General features: G+C 44.1%; 1 protein-coding gene across 1 annotated transcript in view; it reads right to left on the minus strand.

Annotated features, from left to right (window-relative positions):
• Positions 1 to 22,832, minus strand: part of LOC147706221 (chloride channel CLIC-like protein 1) — a 748,927-nt gene that overhangs the window by 283,184 nt on the left and 442,911 nt on the right. The window contains exon 2 of the mRNA XM_086932650.1: positions 16,695 to 16,847. Coding sequence (XP_086788776.1) covers positions 16,695 to 16,847 — 153 coding nt within the window. The remainder of the gene's footprint in view (positions 1 to 16,694; positions 16,848 to 22,832) is intronic.

Consider the following 22,832-nt stretch of genomic DNA (forward strand, 5'->3'; position numbering starts at 1 on the left):
AACTGAAGAGTTTGAGCAGAGCTCAAAGGAGACTCTCTAGCACAACATGCGGTAGAAAATCTGAGGGGGCAAAAGGTTCTAGAGGATGAGGAGCACTGATTGGTTCAGGGAGAAGTTTGGTCTCTTTTACATAACGAAGTTTATGGTTTGCAAAAGGGAAATGGGCCTAGGCCTCTTTTCAGTTTGCTACTACTAAGCATTGGTTTTTTATGTAACAAAGACTCCTATCTTTAGGACTGGGAATGATTCGAGCATGTGAATCTATGAAAGCTCCAATAATGGAGTAAAAAGCCACCTCCGACCGTTTTCGTTGAAATTTTCCGAAATCTGCTGGGACAGGAGGTGAAAACCCAGAACTATCCCAGCAAATCCGGGACGTGTGGTCACTCTATCCTCGTGAGCAGCATTGCCGGTCTTCGTGATTTTTGAGAGCGGCCGGCCGAGCTCCAAGATAACTGCATCTCCCCACTCGGAGGTCTCGCGTTTCCAGGGTAGATTTCCAGAGGGCTTGAGAAAAGAAAGGAGCCAGCAGTAGGGGTGATTAGCGGAATCACTGCCTCGCCCAGGCTGCTCGCACGTCATATGCAATGCTGGCTGCTTTCTCGGCCTCCTCTTCTTGCTATAAAGAGGCAAACAGCATCTTCAGATGCGGTGAAGGATAGCTGGTCCAAGAGACGCAGTCAGCCAGCCCAAAAAATGTTTATCTGGGGTAGATTTCAATCAAACAACAACATACTTTGCACGCGAGACAGGAATACTTTTCAAGTAAGAAGGGAATATTGTTGCATATAGAGAAAGTAATAACATGCATTCCAACAAGTACAACATTTGGAACTTAGCTTTAAGTCGTAGACTATAAAATCCAAAGACAAAACATCTGTAAAATATGCTTTAGAAATTGCAAGAACATAACGGCCAAACCTCATATGTGTGCACCTATTTCACAGAGCATATATTTGCCACTTAATTGGTCAACACCATCCTCCGAAATACTTGCCACAATTGCAAGTAGCGGGGCTCATATCAGTGGCGTAGCTAGGGCTGTGTTTGCCACCCACGGCGGCGTGAGCGGGGGCTCTGTAAGGCTATTCATGCGGCCGCAACAGGTTAACATGTAGAATAATTATGTTGTTGTTAATCAATAAATATATATAAAAAAAATTGGGGTTTACATGTAATTACTTTCATTGTGCATCTATGTACCTTCTATGTACTTGGATCTGTGCATCTGTTACCTTTCTCCTGAAAAAGCATATCCAATGCACTACCCTATTTCTCATCCTGTACCTCTATCAATATCTTTAATCTATATATACTTACCTCCTCTATGCATCTAAATACTTTCAATGTACTTATGGATCTATATATTTATCCCTTTCTTCTAATTTAGCATTTCAAATGCACTACCCTATTTCTCAGCCTATACTTCTCTCAATATATCCTCTGGCCCAACCTTCTGACTCATCTCAAACTTCTTTCTACTACTATTTCCAAAGCACTACCCTATCTCTCACCCTATACATATATCAATACATCAACTCTCTCATTTATCCCAAACCTCATACCACTGTTATGATCCCCAAAATAACCCTTTCTGGACTCTCTCTAAATCTACCCCTCCTTGCATCATCTGACACTTCTTTTTACTATACCGATCTCCCAAAACAAACCTTTATAAACTCTTCCCCTCAAAAACACATACTGCTATGACCTAAAAAAAAAAAAAAAAAATGAAATCTCACTCTTCTGCCCTCCACTATCCTTTTCAATCAAAATAACAGATTAACATGTTCACTTCTCTATTTCCATATTCCACTATACTAATTCACCACTAATCCTTTATGGGTTCCAGAGTAGCGTGCTACTCACCAAAGAAGCACCTCAAAACCCCATCAAGGGGTAGCAATCACTATATAAATACAAACCTCATTCTCTCTTCTATCCCACAATCTACCCTTCTCTATCCAAATAACTGAATAACATTCCACCACTCAAATTACTTCATACTTCACTATACAATTTTTTTCAACACTATCCTTTATGGGTTCCAGAGTAGCGACCTACTCGCCAGCAAATCGCTTCAACACCCATCAGGGGTAACAGGTGCTACATGAATGCAAACCTTTCTTCCCTTTTATCCCTCCGCTACCCTTCTCACTCCAATTAATCCTTTATGGATTTCCGGAGTAGCGGTCTTCAAGATTCTACTATCTTTCCGAATCGGAATCCAAATAACTGACTAACCTATAACTGACTAACCTATCCACCACTTAAAATGTACTTGCATTTTTCACTAGACTAATTGAACACAAATCTGCTATGGATCCCGGAGTAGCGTGCTACCCGCCAAAAAAAGCGAATCAACGCCTCGTCAGGGGTGGTAAGCACTATATAAATGCAATTACAATACAATTAAAACTGGCCGGGGGGTGGTCCCCAAAACTCGTGCCGTCGGGGGCAGTCCACCCCAACGCTCCCCCTAGCTACGCCACTGGCTCATACGCACATACCTCATCACCAGCTGCCTTGACTACGGCAACGCCCTCTAAACTGGTATCCACACCCAGCTCCTCAGAAGAGTCCAGACCATCCGTCTCAGCAGCAGCAGTGGCCGCTCCTTCTCCTGCATCGCTGCCAAGACCTGGAACAACCTTCCCCTCCAGCTCCGTAGGCCCCCCCCCCACCCCTCTCGCTAGCAGACTTCAGAAAGGGACTCAAGATCTAGCTGTTTGACACGGCACAGCACCCAGATCCTCCCAGGAGTGACAGCGCGTGCTTTACAAATACTTTATTAATGGATTGATACCGGCAATTTTCATACATTTAATGGCAGGTGGGTAAACATTAAAATATCCAGATGAAGTTCTCTTCCTATACACCCAAAGGACCACTTCCTTCTCCATTCTCTGAGACTAACTCGAGCCCCATCAACACTCTCATCCATATTTAACACCTTTCATAATAAGTATCATTATAAAGAAGAAACAAGAACATTAATTGGCAATTTCCCACATTCTTAAGGTTAAGAAAGATAAAAAAATAAGTGGTCACCTGGGTAATTTCCCTAGTCTGCATTGTCAAGAGTGGCTGACAAGTCCGATCCGACATATGTGAACCTGGAAGCTTGAGGCAGTTCTATATGGCTTCTTGTTGCCAAGGGGGATTATCAAGATTGCTAGGATACCACTGACCACCTGGCACAAAGTCTTGAGACATAACCTGTCTCAAGACCATTACAGAGATAACCACTTGTGACACAATACTTGGCTACCACAGGTCTCGAACCTTACAGGGTTCGGGCGAGAGAACCTTATTGACATCTCAAAAGTAGCACAAATTTGGGAGAGGGAGCAACTCAAAACATTTGACCAACTAGCTGCAGAGTATGGCCTACATCTCTCCCAATTCTTCTGGTAGTTTCAACTTCAGCATGCCATTCATCCCTACCGCCTTTGGGTACTCACGGAATTCAACCCAATTGAAGTTAAAATTATTATAGAACCACTAGTTAGGATAGGAACATCACTCACACATAGATCTCGTTATACACTTTCTTGACCTTTTTCCACAGGAAAGAGATAGATGGCACCCTGTTATTGGTCCAATGAAGGGCGATGAGTAGGTGGAAGCTAATCTGGTGGCCAGGTGCCTGGTCACATCGGTCAAACTTAGAATACTATAATTTAAATACTTCATCTGCACTTATTATGATCCCACTAAACTTTGTTGGATTGGTAGATGAAGGCACTCACCTTGCCATGCTGCAGCAATGGGCTCGCAAACTTCTTTCACATGAAATTGAGATGTCTCAAAATTGACTGCAGCTGGTCGGAGATCTACTCCAGACTGGACGGAATGTGTGATGTCCTTTGACCCCTGCGCACATACTCTTAAGGATTGAGCTATAAGGAACCAACACTATCAAGGCTTGATGCCTAGTGGCAATGGGCCTCTTAGTCGCCAAGCGAGATGTAGATCACCACTGGATCGCACCGCCACCCCTAGCATGGATAATGCTTACATGGGATGAATATCTGTAGGTCAGCAGATCGAACAGTATATAAAGCGAGAGGCTGCCCACATAAATACAATAAGACATGGGACATATGGTGCAATCATGAAGACTGAAATAGGGAGGAGGTGGGAGGGAAGGCTAAAACAATAACTCATGATAAGCAGATGTAGAGTGCTATTGATATCTTTCTGTGACTACGGCTGTGACAGTGCTGTTTTTGTAAACTAATTATAAAAATACTTAATATTTAAAAAAAAAGTGACTGCCACAGCCCGACAGGCCTTTTATTCTACTGGGAGTTAAGTGGAGGCGAGCAACTTTTTAAGTATGGGGGGGCGGGGCCAAGTTTGGCTTACCAAAGTGAGACCCCAATGACATGAGGGTTTGGTGAGATGCCCTCATAAAAAAAAGTTTGAAAGAAAGAGGGGCAAGTAAAAGAATTAAGGCTAATTTTGATTAATACACAAAAAATCCTTGGTTGTCCTATGTTTATACTTACGCAGTCTTTACCAAATTCCAAGATTACCATTAGGAATCCATGAACACACATGTTCCTTCTTTATCTTACGAATAACTATAGTGGCTAATTGTAAAAAAAAAAAATGCATTAATTGTTTCTGCTGGGTAACCTTGAAGTCCCGGTGTAAAGCATTCTTCAAAGTCGATTAAAGGATTACTATTCAGCATGCACGCAACGGGCTTCTGCTAGAAACTGTAGTAAGAGACTATATTGATTATTGAAATGACTGAGTTCATTAAATTAATTAAACAACAGGGGGTGGTGATGGACAGAGTTTCTGAATTAAGCAGAATACTCTCACCCAGTCAAGAGATCAGGGCTTAATTCAACACCGTTTTTTAGCTCACTGCACCATCCCAGCTCAGAACCTGGCTATATGCAAATTAATCTGTCCCTGGCCCAGTGTATCATGGGAACAGGGCAAACCAAACTACCAAGCCAATTCTTTCACTGGGAAGGAAACAAGCTACCGGGGACCGGTTTCTGGCATTTCAGCCGTCTTCGGCCCGGCTTGCTTGAATCCTGATGGTGCAATGAGCAAGGGACTCATGTCTGAGTATACCCTTCCACGCTTAGGGTGGACAAAATAATTAAACAACAGGGGGTGGTGATGGACAGAGTTTCTGAATTAAGCAGAATACTCTCACCCAGTCAAGAGATCAGGGCTTAATCCAACACCAGTTTTTAGCTCACTGCACCATCCCAGCTCAGCTTAAGCCCTGATCTCTTGACTGGGTGAGAGTATTCTGCTTAATTCAGAAACTCTGTCCATCACCACCCCCTGTTGTTTAATTATTTTGTCCACCATAAGCGTGGAAGGGTATACTCAGACGTGAGTCCCTAGCTCAGTGCACCATCAGGATTCAAGCAAGCCGGGCCAAAGACGGTTGAAATGCCAGAAACCGGTCCCCGGTAGCTTGTTTCCTTCCCAGTGAAAGAATTGGCTTGGTAGTTTGGTTTGCCCTGTTCCCATGATACACTGGGCCAGGGACAGACTAATTTGCATATAGCCAGGTTCTGAGCTGGGATGGTGCAGTGAGCTAAAAAACGGTGTTGGATTAAGCCCTGATCTCTTGACTGGGTGAGAGTATTCTGCTTAATTCAGAAACTCTGTCCATCACCACCCCCTGTTGTTTAATTATTTTGTCCACCATAAGCGTGGAAGGGTATTCTCAGACGTGAGTCCCTAGCTCATTGCACCATCAGGATTCAAGCAAGCCGGGCCGAAGACGGCTGAAATGCCAGAAACCGGTCCCCGGTAGCTTGTTTCCTTCCCAGTGAAAGAATTGGCTTGGTAGTTTGGTTTGCCCTGTTCCCATGATACACTGGGCCAGGGACAGACTAATTTGCATATAGCCAGGTTCTGAGCTGGGATGGTGCAGTGAGCTAAAAAACGGTGTTGGATTAAGCCCTGATCTCTTGACTGGGTGAGAGTATTCTGCTTAATTCAGAAACTCTGTCCATCACCACCCCCTGTTGTTTAATGAGTTCATTAAATTGGCACGATATATGCCAGATGTGCTCAAAGGTTAGGAACAAGTGTCTTTGGTAATAAAGTAGAAGGCTCTAAATTTAGTCCACGCTGGTGGATGACTTAATGCAATTAGCATTGATCAGCTTACATTCATAAAGATCGTTCAACAAACACATAAGTTAGTGCAGAGGGTTTAGCACCTGCTGCTGACATTTGTTTGTAACACGCGAGTCTCAGCAATGCATGGTAGTGGGGCCATTCATCCTGCACTGTTGATCCACAAAATTTAACTTTTACTACACTAATTAAAAAAAAATATTAGTTACATTGACTTTTTGTGACTCTTGACCAGAATGTTGTAATGCTGAGAAAAGATCAGTTAGGAATCAACAGGACCACCCATGCCCATTCCCAACACACAAGCCTTAAACAGTGTATAGTTTTATCCCGTGTTCTCTCTACTCTGAAGAACTTGTGAAGGGCAGTGCAGTCAAGCATTTGCAAAACATATACCACACCTTTGCATGTTCCTGCTCTGAGATTGGTCACCCTGTGTACAACTGCCACCCATCGCAAAGACGAATGTCGGTTATGAACTAAAACAAAGTTTGTTCTCTTTCAGAGCAGCTACTCCGCTAAGGCGGAGGAGCGTTGCCCCACAGCTCTCTCAGCAGTGAAAAATGGAAAATTAAAATGATAACGTTGCATTATAATAATTTTATTTTTCCTACAGCAGTGGCTTGGTTGGTTCCTTTGGGCAGGGTTGGGATCCATGACACAAGAGCACTGCAGGGGGAGGAGTGGTGGCACTCTCCAAGTGTGCATGACAGTTTGGCCGACCGTCTTGGGATGGCCAAACAGTCATGCACACTTGGCATGTTCTCTACCCCAGCTGCATTACAGCCTAGGTGGTGGACATACCCAGGTTCACAGTCCCTGTCTGAGCGCCGAACCACTGCGCTCAGACCATTCACAATGCTGCATTGCAGCGTTTTGATTGTCTGGGAGCCCAGGTGCTTCCTGCTGCCGGCTGAGACAGGAAGAAGACAACAAGCATTTATAATGCAATAGGTCTCGCAATGACATTGTTTTGAGCTATTGGCATTGTAAACGATTTTGTCTTTTTTTCCCTTAATTAAGCACTGATCAAGTAATAGCATTGTAACTACCTCAATGAAAAACCGAAAGAAAGAGCGGACAAAGCCAAGAGCGGACTAAGCCAGTCTGTTTTGCCTGTCCCACTAACTGGGCTGTTGTTCGTCCCCTTTCAGCGAAGGAGCAGGCCGAGCTGGGTGAGAGTTGGAAAACACTGGGCAGGATTGAGGCCTGAGACTGAGATTCGGTTTATAGCAGCGGTCTCCAAACCGGTCCTGGAGGGCCGGATCCATGCCAGATTTTTTGGATATCCCCATTGAGATACATGTAGTTTTTAAAAAAATCTGGCATGGATCCGGCCCTCCAGGACCGGTTTGGAGACAACTGGTTTATAGGGTTTAAGTGGAGGCTGGATTGGTTCTTCAGAACTGGAAATGTTTGTGCCGTGTGTTTTGTTGCTGTAAGGACGAGCAAGCTGTCGCCATTAAGCACACAGCAACGTGTTAATTTTTGCATTGCGCTTTCACTTTAAGTCAAAGCGCGATGCACAAATGAACACGTTAATGCCTTGGCGGAAAAGCACCCAGAATGTGCTGAGATCCCCTTGTCCTCCCCGTGACCCCATACGCCTCGGAGCTAAGTGCCTGCCTGGAATAAACATGATTGTAATGCTAACATATCGCGTTTCATCCCGCAATTCTGTTTGTAAGCACTGTAAATAACAGCTCTACTTCCCTGAGTGCAACCCTTGCCCTCATACAAAGCCCGGTCTGTCGTCATTGGAAGTGGAAAGTTGTCATCACCACAGCCTTCGGATGCGCCTTCGTGCTGGCAGATGACACTTTAACCCGGGCTTAGGAATCCGCGAGTGCACACAGGGGTGTTCTGTGCGATCTATGCTGCGAATAGTAATGCAAATATATAGAACTTCATCCCGCGCTTCTGTTTCTAAGCACAGTAAATAACAGCTCTACTTCCCTGAGTGTAACACTTGCCCTTATACAAAGCCTGGTACAACGTCATTAGAAGTGGAAAGTTGTCATCACCACAGGCTTCGAATGCGCCTACGCGCCAGCAGACGGCACTTTAAACAGGGCCTAGGAACCCGCGAGTGCAGACATAGGTGTTCAGTGCGCTCTATGCCAGCAGTAATAATGCAAACATATAGCGCTTCATCCCACGCTTCTGTTTCTAAGCACTGTAAATAACAGCCCGACTTTATGTGAAAGTGAGACGCAGGGCAAAGCGCTTCTATCAGAACCCGTTCCCCAAGCGCCTCATGCTCCACGCCCCGGATGTGAAAGTGAGCCACAGGGCATAGCGCTTCTAGCAGAACCCGTTCCCCAAGCGCCTCATGCTCCAGGCCTGGGATGTGAAAGTGAGGTGCAGGGCAAAGCGCTTCTATCAGAACCCGTTCCCCAAGCGCCTCATGTTCCAGGCCCCGGATGTGTAATGCCTTCACCTGTCTGAGTGAGCGGGGTCTTAAAGAAGTCGTTAACTGCTCCACATGAAGCCTCCATCGCCAGACAACGTCAGTCGAGTGAGACTCCTATTCCTTCGTCATCAAATCTGTCGTCATCCTTAAAACCATTGACTGAATGGGTCTCTCACACGTCTTCATTTGACGCACTAAGCGTTGCGTCCGTAACCTGATAGTTGCACCACGTGGTCACACATCCCACACAGGAGTAAACTAACCAAAAGCAACTCTAGGGAAATGTTCACATGGAACCCAATACTTTTTAAAAATCTTTCTTTCTTCTCTCTACCTTCTCACACCTGGTGTGCTTGCACCCTAAGCCCCAGGCAGCTTGACTATTTTTGACAAACCAGCGGCACCACTAGGCCCTCAAAAACCGGTCTCTAATACCTCCAGCCCCTCTGCCCGGTGCCACTGCACCTGGTGCACTATATATAGCTACCCCTTTGCCACAAAGCCACATTTCTGAGGCACCAAGCGCTATATAAATTATTGTAGCAGTGCGATATATCCATGCATTAGTGCGATTGGCATATTTTAATCTGGCATATTATAATCCGCGGTTCTCAGCAAAAGCCGTAAAGACATCACTACCTGTTCGAAATCTCGCACGCCCGTCGTAGAACGCCTAGAGACGACTTTGAAGTCAGTGCGATATAAAGATGAGCCCGTAAATAGAACTTCCTGAGATACCCCATGAATGATTGGAAGGGAGGGGGGAGGGACAGCAGAGAGAGTGGGGTGGAGGAGCCGGGAAAAGACAGGAGAGGGAAAACAAAACATGCCTCGATCTGCTGTCATTATGCGCCATGTGTTTAAACCCATGGCCCCATAAAGATAAGAAATCGCTTACGACAGAAGAAAAGCAGGCGAGCCAGTCCAAGTGGGCCGGCACAAAAAGCCAAAGGGAGGCAACATACATAGTTAATTTACAATGGCTGACCACCGTTTAGCATAAACGGTGACACCAGCCAATGGAAATGAGGGGCGGGACTTAAAGCCCTTTTGTAAAAGTACTCTTCTGCAATAAATCTCGCTGAGCGAGTTGCGCTTGTGCGCAGCAACGCTAGGCGAGACCTAAAAAAGGATGGAGGAGAGGCGGCAGCCAGCTGGCCGGCCGTGGCCAGGTAAATGTTTATTTTTTGTTATCCTTTTCATTTTCTCTCCCCCCTCGCCTCACCACCTCCGGCCAGTAGCAGCCGCTACTTTCCTCTTTTGTTGCTTTGCTTGACATAAAAAAACAAAAAACTTTCAATTACTACCACAAATCACAACTGCTTAACTGCACAGTGGGAATTTAAAAAGCGTGTAAAATAAAAAAGAAGATAAGCAAAAGCGAAATGTGTTTTCCTCTGGAAAGTAAAGCAATTCATAAAGAAGGAACATGGCCTTTAACCCCTTCACTGCGGCGGCTATTCCGCCGCAGTGCTAAGGGGGCGGGGTGGCCGCGCGGCGGCCGCATGCTGGTGACGGAACCGCTCCGTCACCAGCGTCGGTTGACCTGTGCTTGTGACGGAGCGGTTCCGTCATGGCCCGCCCCGCTCAATAGAACGTCAGCGCAGGCACGAAATTCGCGCCGCGCCGGCGGGCCGAGCGGGCCATGACGGAACCGCTTCGTCATCAGCACAGCTCACCTGTAGCTGATGACGGAGCGGTTCCGTCATCAGCACTTAAGGGGTTAATACACAGCACTGGGAATGTTTATACATGAGAGGACGCAGGAAAAGAAGAGCCATTGTAAGATGATCTGCTTCAGAACAGAGGATGATGTGTACACTGGGCACCAAGTAATGGAACACCACCTTCTGACTGACCAACAGATCTGAATAAATGACTGCGCAACTGGACAGCTAGCACTTTGTTGTCTCTGAACAGCGCTTGGACTGGCCTGGTGTAGCCCATCAGTGCATAGGTACCGACAGAGAATGAACATAGCGAGAGCGCTACGGAGCAAAAAGTAAGGGTAAAGTGGATTAATAATATTATGAAAAGGCAAAAAGATTGGGTAAGGCCAGTACGAAAGGTCAGCATCATCATTAGATGACTATCTATATTAAAGAATATACAGCAATACAAGATGTGTAATCCGTAACAAGTTTTTTAGTCAGGAAGGCTTTTAACGCCAAGCAAATGGCCAACAACTCCAACAGGCTGATGGCTCAACGGGTCTCAGCGGGAGACCTCTGACCTCCACCTCTCTCAGATGACTACCTCAATCCAGTAATGGGGTGTCTCTCACCACCGTCATCTCTGGGCAAGGTGGAAAAAGGGGTCTGCAGATGGTTCAAATGTAGTTGAGCAGCCATCACTGCACATCTTTCACAGTCTCCTCCGAAATCTGGACAGAATCTGACCGGGTCTCTTGATGCTGGGCCCACTGAAACTTCAGATCCCAATGAAAAGCTTGCATTTACAAACCGGCATCCAAGCTCCAAGAATTACCGGGTAGCCCTACGCATTTTGAAATCTGATACCACCTCCCTTACCTTGGTCTGTGGGGTAGCAAAATACTTTGGTTGTGCATGGTTAACACGCTCCAAGCTCCTAGCGAAAAGCATGAGTTAGGCAGTGTGCAGGTCCGCTCTCTGATGTACTGTTTTATACTGTTTTTACATTATAAAATGTTATTGTTTTTATAGTATATAAATTTTTTGATGAATTTATATACTAGTTGTATGGAATAATGATTTTTAAAACTATGAACTCAGAATGTACATGCTTTTATGATAAAAAATGTTATTGAATAAAGTACATACAACAACAAACTGGCATGGTCAACTAGCACAATGCTGGAGGCCAATAGACCCAGAAGCCTCAAAGTCACCCTCACTGAGAACTAGATATGAGGCTGAAATATCAAGTTCAGAGCCCACATTTCTGGTTTCGCTGATCCCGACGGAAGGCCCAATAACGCACCACATTGAGGACGGCTAAGTTGAAAGGAAGTCTCTGTAAAGGAGTTAGGTGTGAAATTGGCATATTGATAGCGAACCCTAAGGATCTCAAAAGGTTCCCTATCGTCAGGTGGTGCTCCATGAGGGATAGTAGACTGTGGCAAGCCAACCTTCAATAGCCAGTCTTTGAGGTGGGTGAAGTCTGCTATGCCTGACCTCCAAAGATATTCTGCAACCACCTCCATCACCTTCATGAACACCTAAGGCGCACTGATGAGGCCACTGGGGGAGCACTGAAAACTAAAATGTTCCTTGACCACATTGAAAAGCAATTGGCGCCTGCGGTACAGGGACCATGGAAATAGGCATTCTGCAGGTCCAAAAATACCCTCTAGTCTCTTGGATCTAAGGCATACATAATCTCTGTCAGAGTCAGAATATTGAATTTGTCCATTGCAGGAAGAAGTTGAGAGATCTAAGATAGGGCGAAGGCTTCCACCCCTTTTCGACACTAGGAAATAACAGGTGTATGCTCCAGTTCCGATTTTCAAAGCCAAGACCCTCTCTATGGCTTCATTAGCCATACGAGTCTAGCCCTCCTGCAGAAAGATGGACAAATGGTACTCCGAAGGCTGCTTTGATGTAGGTAGAGAATGTGGTGGGCCGGAAAGAAATGGCAGGGCATTGCCCTGTTAAACGATCTGCAGTACCTATCTGTCAGATGTTATGGCATGCCACCCCTGGAGAAAACGCCTCCCAGGGGGTGGTCATGTGCCTCTAAGGGCAAACTAAAGCGACATGGAGGTTGCTGCAGGAAGAGCAGGGAGACTGCGAGGTTCATTGTCCCTAGAAGCCTGGACATTATCTGCTGAAATCTTGTAGGAAATCTGCCTTCTCTGCGTTGTCAGGCAAGATTTTTCCATTTTTTTCACCATTTACTCAACCCTATATTTTTTGCTATTTTAGAGCTCTGTGAACTTTACCCTTAATAGCCAGTAGTAAAGCAACTGTGCCCACCCCCTTTAAACATGGTCAAATTGGCATATGCTTAATTGGTATATTTAACTTTCATATAACAGTCTAGTATATGGTACAAAATGTACCGGGCTTGTAAATTCAACTGGTGGAATGCAGCACACATTGTGCTATGCACTGCAGTGACAGTGTTAAACATGGCTTCAGGTCTACCACTACAACTTGACTTTGGCATTTTAAACACTGTAACTCGATCTGTCAAAATACATCTTTTGGCAAGTCAATACCTACCTTTTAAATATTAATAAATAACCCCTATGTAGACCTTGACACACACAAGGTAGAATTGATGAGGACGAGCTATTTTTAGGTCCTACTCGCCCTTTCTGGCGAGTAGGAAGACAAACTAACTTTTGTCCTCTGTCTTTGAAAACGGAGCAAAAGTGACAAAATAACAAAATGTAAAGGCATTTTTATTGCTCACAAAGGGAATGAGCAATAAAGATGCCTTTAAATCTTGTTAACTTGTCACTTTTGCTCCGTTTTCAGAGACAGAGGTCAAGTAGGTTGCAGTTGGGTCTAGGGGCTTTTCCAAGGTACTAGTACCATTTTTCGAGCCCTGAGTAGTAGCACCTAAGGCATTGCAAAACACTTGATAAAGGGACTAAACAGTTCTGGTCAATTTACGCAACACAGAGAGATATCTACGTACACACATACTGTGAGTTTGCTTTCAAAATGCACATGAGGACATGTATTTGAGGTGTATATGAAATAAGATTGTTTTTGTAACCTGATTAAAAAATAACTTACACTTGACTTGCCCACTGAATACAAGAGCTTCTCGGGAATTCGGGAAACGGGACGACTTTGTAAACCACCCAAGATACTGTTAGGCATATTATATAAGGAAAAATATGTGGGCTAACGGTCGAGGCTGCTGACTTTGGATCTGAGGACGAGGCTCAAGTCCAGGCTTCTGCTCAACATTCTGTGATTCTGGGTAAATCATTTAATCTCCCCCATGCTAAATGAAAAAAAAAATGGAAAACAAATATGAACCTGACCTTGTGTAATCCATTCTGGAGCACATGTAGAGCACTCTAATCTCCTTGTGCAGCTCCCTAGCTTGCCCCGTTGTTCTTGGCTTGCCCCGTTGTCCCTGGCTTGCCCCGTTGTCCCTGGCTTGCCTCGTTGCCCGCTGCATATTCCGGCATCCTTGCATTTATTGTTTTTTTAAGAGTAAAACTCACCTCAAACTTCCTGAAAGGAGTAAACCGGCACAGAAACAGGTGCAATAGAGCAAAGCTGAATTTTCAAAATGGGATTGTCAATTCTAGCTTGATAACCTTGTCTTATTCAGAAGTCATACTTAAGTTCGCCATCTCTCTACACATATTAATTACCTTTCATGGCACAACAGACTCACATTAAGAGATTTCTTATTATGCAAACAAATACGTTCGCTTTCACCATTTTTCATAGACTCATAGATTGGAAACAGAGCAGGCAAACTTACTGAACTTAGAAATCACAGCGGAAGAAATATCCGCGGCCATCGACGCTCTTCCCTCCGGGAAAGCAGCCGGCGAAGATACCTTACCTGTGGAATGCTTAAATTTATGAACCATATTAGCGTAAAAGGATCGATACCTCAGACTTGGGATATGACAAATACTGTTTTTTTCTTAAAGGAGAATAAACCGAGAGAAGAGTGCGGATCATATCGCCTGATATCATTAATAAACGTTGATGCAAAAATGTTCGTAAAGATATTGGCAACGCGCCTAGCACCCTTTATGACACAACTCGCTTCTGCCCAGCAACATGGATTTATATCCGGTAGAGACAGGACTGTGCATGTGAATACCGCTATTGTTGCCTTTGATGTTGCCTCTAAAACTAATTTGGACATAGGAATGATCATGCTCGATGCAGAAAAGGCATTCAACCGTGTAACATGGGACTGTCTCTGGGCTACACTTACAGCATATAATATCAATGGTCACTTTTATGATTGGGTAAGAGCTATATATAGTTGTCAGAGCGCCAAATTAATCTATATAGCCTATCAGTCTGCACCATTTAAGGTTCTGAGGGGCACTTGGCAAGGGCGCCCTCTATCACCCTTACTTTTTGCCTTACACATAGAACCACACATCACATCTCTGCTCTCCAATCCATCTATTCTTCCAGTTATACTAGGCTCTGAAGAATGGAAAATTAACACTAATGCCGATGATATTGCTGTGTTCTCTATAGACTCCGCAAGGGCAATAGAAGCAATCCAAACCGAAGAAAGTATATTTGGACACGTTTACGGATATAAGCTTAATGTTAGCAAAACTCAGACTGTCCTTAACTTTCAATCAAGAAGGGCTATAACCGGGGCTTGTACGTTAGCCACTTACCTAGGCGTTCAGATTACTTCAGATATACGAGCAGGTCATAAAACTGAATTATGATACCATACTTAAATTAATGGTTTCTAAAATGAGGGACTGGCATAAGTTGCCAATTAGTATTCTAGGACGCTGCAATATTATAAATATGATTGTTCTGCCTAAATGTATTTATTTATTTAGGGCAATACCTTTGAGAGTCCCAAACAATTTTTCTTAAAAACTTGAGGGGGTTATTAATTTTATTTGGAGCAATAAACAACCGAGACGTGCTATAAAGTATTTAAAACTTCCTCATAGCAAGGGTGGACTTAAACTTCCAGACTTTAAACTATATTATGGGCTTCTTTTGTAGGACGTTTGCGAGATCTCCTTGATTCTAGAAGACAACAATGCTGTTACAATCTTTCCATTGGTAATGACAGTACTATGTTCATGTATAGAATAAATTACCCAAATTATTTTAAGAGAGTGCGATTTAAGACTCTTAAGAATATAGCCTACATATGGCACGAAATCACAGTTAACCACTCTGCCTTTGATACAACTCAACATGGCATTATGGTATAATCCTATGTTCCCTGATATTTTTCATGACGCGCTAGCCAAATCCTGGGATAGATTCAGTATTAGACAGCTTAGTCATCTGTACAATGCTGCTGGGTTTCATATATTTATAGATCTGCAGACTTCATTCGGCCTCCCTAAAAACATGTTTTATAAATATTTACAGATAAGAGATTATTTACTGGGACATAGAGGTATAAAACAACCTATGGGATTAGATATACTGCAGTATATACATTCAGAATCAAAACTGACTATTAGCAAGGCATATCAATTATTCTCCCAAACTTGGGAGAATGATAATCTAAGGATAGCATGAAAATGGACTGAACTACTTGGCCAAGTTGTTAGCTCAGCTGATATAGAAGAATCATTGGAGAGTTTGGATAACGCGGTCCACTCTATCAATATTAGGTTGCAACAGTTTAAAACAGTGTTTATGCTTTATTATACACCAGAACGTATAGTTAAATGGATAGACCCTAGCAATATAAACACTAATGATAAATGTAAATGCGCCAAATGTGGAATGATAGCTGCAAACTGCTTACACATGTTTGCCACCTATTCAGATCTGGCCACTTTTTGGAAAGAGGTACAAGGCATCATAGCTGATCGTCTAAAAATGTATTTATATAGAGCAGAGAAAGAGATTATGGTTGGCTATAAGACAGATGTATCCTTAGGATAAAGACCTTTAATATCAATTATGCTAAAACTCCGCCTAAAGCTTTTGAATGGTGGGCATTGCTAAGGGAGATTCTAGAGAGAGAGATGGCTATCGCTAAGAGTAGAGGCACTCGATCCAGGAAGAAGTTCTTTCGAATTTGAGGACCCTTGCTAAATTAAGCAAAAATATTGCTTTTGAGTATTTGTGTACTCCTACATTTCATCTGTTCAATTTTCTCTTATTACCCTCATATGTTTATCTATTTACCTAACGTTTCTTTTTCTCCCGGCTGTATATGTATTGCATGCTGGTATGATCCAGATGTTTTGTGATTATTGTGCTTACTCCTCCAAATAAAATAAAAAATAAAAACGCTTTCACCATTTCTCATATTTAGGACGGAAATGCACACAAATGTACAGAGCAGAAGATTACATGCATTGATCTTTTATAGAATTCTGCAGACAAATCACTTTGCACTACAGTCACTGAGAACCCATGCCCTTTTGATATAGCCGGAAGTAGTCCCTTTTCACTGTCTGCAGCAAAGAATACCATGTCTTGGTACCTTACCTCGTCTCAGGGATGCAGAGCTGACTTACCATTAGCGGAGTTACTTCCCAGAAAGGATCTACTACCAAAGCCCGGTGGTAGTTCTCGCAGGAGTCACTTTCCCAAGCAAAGTGCCAGGACAGCCATACTTTAAAAGAACCCCAAAGGGAAAGGTTTTCAGAGTTGCAGTTGTTGGGGAACCCCTAAGAAAAAAAAAATATGAAACAAATTAGAAAAGGCACAGGTTAGACTACGTTTACTGTAAATCATTGATACTTAAGGTAAAAACATGAGAATATATATTCTAACCTACTTTTTAACAACCCATGAAAGACGGCATAACAAACATAAGACTACCTACAAAGGTACAGTGGGAGTCTTCAGTGGAGAAAGAACGCATCACAATACAGAGACTCCTAGGCAAATTCAGAAAACCCCATGCACAACAATAAATATCACCACAATCGCCACAGCAGAGGCCGATAAACACTCTGCACATGCAAAAAGAGAATAAGTGAAATGTGTCAAGAATAGATGAGAGCAAGCAGAGCACAACTTCTGCGACAAACAAAATGTCGTCCGTCTCTCCTAAACATGTTTTTTTCTAAATATCCCATCAGCAGTTCCATATAGCGGCTTGTCATTCGTTTTCCCTGGCTAACATTCGAATGCCCTTATTTTTTAGCTTGAATTTGTGTCTGCGGTTCAGGATGCATAGAAACTAGGATTCAACTTTGCTTAGAGAGTAATTTGTTGCAAATAATTTCTCTATGTTAGACGCTCTGATAAAACCAATGGTTTACAGAAGGAAGAGTACCCTATGGTTATTCTTCAGTTAGAAAACAAAGTCAGATTTCACAGAGGCAAATAACCCAGGTTCCCGGCACTGCTCTTGTTAGGTCTCCCGGACATAAGCAGCGCATGCGCTGCTCTCGTCATACGAGGCTTCTTGGAATCGATAAGATTCCAGAAACCGTGTCCCAGCTCCGTCTTCAGTTTTGATTAGTGTGCGTCGTTTGGCGTCACGAATTATGCCAAAGGCAGTGCAATGATTGCACCAAAGGCATGTCAATCCCTCCTTGTTGCCACCCGGTCTCCTTTTAGCCCCGTCAAGCGTGATTGGATCTCTCACTGGCGGCGTGATACTGTCTCCTTCATTAGCTGGGACACCCTCTTTCTTTTTCATTGTGAGCACGGGCGGCAGCTTGAGCACTGGAGTCTCTCCCCGCTGCACACTCTGGCGTGATACCCCCATGCTGCGAGTGTGTACACAGTGCACTAGTCGCACCTAGAGTTGGCATCAGGGTGGCTTTCTCCCCGCACCACCGGTGTTTTAATGTCCCTGCCAGTAGAAAGATACCCCCATCACATAAAGCCGGCATTTTTAAGCTCACCCTGGGCTGGCCTGCTGCCCTCCTCCCCGGCACTCATGGATGGTATTCCCACCCTTCCCCCATGGAGGCAGTGAGGGCCGGACTTTGACTCAGCTGGGGTTGACATCTATCACAGACCAGCCAGTGTGTTGGGGGGGTGGGGGGAGGGCCGCCTTCTGCTGGACAAGTCATTAACGCTCCTTCAGCACTGACTGACAGACACTGACTGAAATTGACTGACACTGACTGACTGACACTGACTGACTGACTGATTGACAATGACTGACTGACACTACTGATTGACACTGACTGACACTACTGACTGACACTGATTGACTGACACGGACTGACACTACTGATTTACAATACTGATTGACACTGACTGACACAGACTTACTGACACTAATTGACACGGACTTACTGACTAAAATTGATCCTCTGATACTGACTGACACTACTGATTGACACTGACTGACTGTCTGACACTAATGACTGACTGACACTACTGATTGACTGACACTACTGATTGACACTACTGACTGACACTAACTGACACTGACTGACTGACACTGACTGTCACTGACTGACTGTGGCTGACTGACTGACGCTGACTGACACCGACTGAAACGGACTGCCTGACACTGACTGATTGACACTGACTGACACTGATTCACATCGCCCTCAATGCTCACCCCTGCAAGGAGGTGCCAGCTATTCCATTTCTCAGAGGTGCAGTGTGCTCATGGTACACAGAGGGAGTGCCACATATGTACACAATCGTTCGAGGTACTTGAGAAAATGGAAGTAGAGGTGGGCTTTACAGGGCGATCATTTTACACAACGAAGAGGACAAACATGAACCCAGAGGTACAAACCCTGTTCACTGTACAAAGAGGTGCAGGTTGTTCCCAAAAACTACACAGACATTCACTGTACTTGAAGATGCAGTCACTCACTGCACGCAGACATAGGCGCAGAAATAAGAGCCACGGGCACACACGCAACACAGACCCTTGGTGTGCACAGAAATAAATGCAGGGACATACTGGGTGCATTCACTCACTGTGCACAGAGGTACTCAAATCAAACTTGTACAAAGCGGCGCTTACAGTGCACAAAGATACAGACTCTCGGAGCGCGTGCACTCAGAGCCTCCCCCTGTACACAGGGGTACAGAATTCTGCTGTACACTGACGAACCCTGTATACACAGTCAAAGCACCGCCAGTTCACAGGAGATACAAGCACACGCTGTATGCAAACATCCTCCCTTGGCCTTCTCTTACCCCCGGTTCCTTCCGCTACCGTCAGAGGCTGTGCACATCCTACTTGCCTGCTGAAAGGCAATATTTCTCTCCATGTGTTCCCATACCTGGCGTGTCATGCAGCTTGGTGCTTATTTTCCCTCCATGTTCAAGAATAGTAGATGTTGCAGCACCCCGGCAAATGTGCTGCATAGCTAAATACATGTAAGGTCCCAAAGGCAAGACCGATTGCATTGCAAATGCTTGTTTTTCTGGCTGCAGTGATGAACACGCATATGCGAAGCCAATAGGTCAGGCCTGGCCACCATGGCTGAAGTGGGCTGCACACTACCCCTTAATGCATGCTGGAGTGAGAGGAAGAAAAATATGAATGACACAACTACAGACTAATGGATGAAGTCTGGCTGAAACCCCTATATGTATCTATGTATCACACTTTGCCATTCTGCTGTGAAACCATACCTTAATTTTGCTGATTTGGAATACGCCTCAATTACTTGCAAAGATGCAGAAAATGTGCTTTTGCCTTTCCTTTCTCTGGGTCCTAATTTCACCTTTACCCAATCTCCAACTTCCAAATTTGCATACTTCGTACTATGCTTCTTATCAAAATAAGTTTTGTAAGAATCATGCATTTTCCTCAAGTTTGACCTCACCAGAGCAGGTGACCACTTGCCACACACTCATTTTGTTCCATGCCACATCGTCTTTACTAAAAGGTTCTCTCCCTCTCAGAATCCTAAATGGTAGTGGGAGTGATTATATATGCCCAAATGGTGCTATAAAGCTCTTTTTCCCAATCCTTCCCCAAATTTAAGGATGCTTGCACACTCGCCATAATGACTGTTAAAGTGTTTCACCATTCCGTTCCAGGCAGGGTGATAAACTGGTGTTTTCTTCTCACATATGCCATTCCTTTTTAAAAATTTCTCCAACACAAATTGTCACTAAGGATAGTTTTGGAAATACCCTCTCGTATAAACACATTTTTCCAAAAAATCACAACCTGTTTGCTGTCGCAAATGTCAGTGATTTCTATTTCAGGCCATTTAGAGTAATTATCTATGGCCACAATAATATGTTTGCAAATTCATTCATCATCCTCAATGGTGCCCAACAAATCCATGCTCAATTCTTCCCACGAATAATCAGGAATAACTCTTGAGCCTAATGTAGATCTTATGATACGTTGCGTTCTATCAGACTCTGAACATATAGAACACTGTTTAACAAATCTCTCCACACCCTTGTCTATGCCAGGCCACCAATATGCTAATTTGACCCTTTTCTTGAATTTGACGATGTCTAAATTACTTTTGTGACTTATATCTAACACCTTGGTATATAAATTCATGGGAACCACTAATCTTTCGCCTCTGAAGATATTATTAGCGCAGTCAATGGATACTCTTCTTTGATCTCCCACAAAGTTCTTAACACATCATGGAGCTCATTTTTGCCTGGCCATCCCTTGACAACAAAATTCAAAACCTTACTCCGTATTTTGTCTTGTGTGTATTACAAATCCCACTCTTCCTTCAAGATTGCATTACCTTTATTATTGATGATAGCTACACTGAAATCATCCAAATCGGCTCGCCCAGTTCCAACATAGGGTAATGGAGATCTACTGAGATAATCAGCTACTTGACTTCTTTTTCCAAGTAAGTACTGCACTTCATATGTAAAGTCCAATAGGCTCAAAGTCATCTTTGCTATCATGGGTGTAGCCTTAAGAGCCCTTCAGAGGTCAGAACCTTAACCTAAAGTTTATGGTCATTATGTTCCACAAAAAGTGTCTGAATTTCTCCATTGCCCAAACTGTTGCTAACATTTCTTTTTCTATCACAGAGAATTTTTCATCTGCTGGAGACAAAGAACGGGATGCGAATGCAACAGTAGCCTTTTCACCCAAATCATTCACTTGTGTCAAAACTGCTCCTAGAACCTTCCCACTGGCGTCTGTGGTTATTATACTGTGTGCAAGGCTCTCGAAACCCTGTAAAGGAAGAGCAATGGTTAGATCATGTTTGACCTTTTCAAAATCTTTATTTAAGTTATTGTTCCAAATTAACTCGTTTGTTTTTAAGTAACTGCCTCATACCATAGGTTTTTGTTGCAAAATGTTGTACAAATGCGGAGTACAATTCTGCAAGACCTAAATAAATCCGTATTTGTAAAGCCACGACGGCCCCCAGCACCTTGAGACCCTTACGGGTCTCAAGGTGCTGGGGGCCGTCGTGGAAATTAACTGAGCTATTGCCCAGAGTCACATGGTGCTGAAATGAGCTGCTGCCAGAGCCGGGGATCGAACCGTGAGACCTAAGACGGGCCTAACATCTTCTTTGGATTTGGGAGCGGATGCATTACCAATGGCTTTGATCAGACCTTTCCTTTGGTGAAATGCCATCACCTCCTACCTCATGGCATCAGTACGTGACTGATTTCATGGCAAATGAGCATTTTTTTAAAATTCTGCTGTTAAACCCTTCTCTCATAGTTTGCTTGGAACAGCTTTTAAACTGCCATCATGTTCAGATTTGTTTCGCCCCATCACCAGAATGTCATCTTGGAAGTAAGTAACTCCTTCCAAATCCCTGAATAACTTGTGAATTAGTCTTTGGAAGACGGCGGCAGCAGACGCAAGGCCGAAAGGCATGCAAACAAATCTGTAACAACCAAAAGGAGTTATGAATGCAGTAAAATCCCTACTAGTGTGTAATTGAACCAGGTGATAAGCTGAGGTTAAATCAATGGTTGAGACCCATTTCACTCCCTTGGATTGTGCTAAAAGTTTGTCAATCCTGGGCAAAGGAAACTTATCCACTGCTATAATTTTTGTTTAAGTCCCTCAAGTCGATGCATAAATGCAAACGACCATCCGGTTTACATGCTATAACCATAGGAGCCAACAGGGAATAACCATGCAATGGAGGTCCCCTACAGGACCTACGGAAGCAGCCTGGGTAGGCGCCATGAACAAATGGGGAAAAGCTGAGGAAGAGACACTCCAGGAGGAAGAATTGAAGGAAATCCGCAAATACCCTATTTCCTTAGAGTGGGCTCAATTAATGCACAAATTTACACAGACAACGAACTCACCGGAGACACCAGCGGCCTCACAGTCCCAGACCGAGCCGGCCACTCCAGCCCCCTGTAACTCAGAGACGCCACGACAAAATCCGCCACCCTGGACCCAATTAGGAGTGGTACCCACATCGAGTGGTCACCCCTCGGCAGAGTAAGGACCGCTGCAAAGACCCGAGTCCTCGGCCCCCACCGCCCGCACACGCTACCGCTTCTTCACACATCACCGAAGTAGGAATCCAGGGATAAGAGAAATCCCACCAAAGCACAGATGGAAAACTCCCGCTCCCCTTTAGTTCCTCCCTTCCTATGGTTTGATTCAACAGTTAGAAAAGTTAGCAAGTTTAAACTGGAAGGGGTCCCTCCTGCCAGAGATTTATTGGTAATGCATACGGACAAGGTTGACACCGCAACACCAAGGGATGCACATCACAACGACCCCGTCAGGTACACCCAGAACGACA

Source organism: Lissotriton vulgaris, chromosome 7 (assembly GCF_964263255.1).
Source record: "Lissotriton vulgaris chromosome 7, aLisVul1.2, whole genome shotgun sequence".
In the NCBI taxonomy this organism is placed as follows: domain Eukaryota; kingdom Metazoa; phylum Chordata; class Amphibia; order Caudata; family Salamandridae; genus Lissotriton; species Lissotriton vulgaris.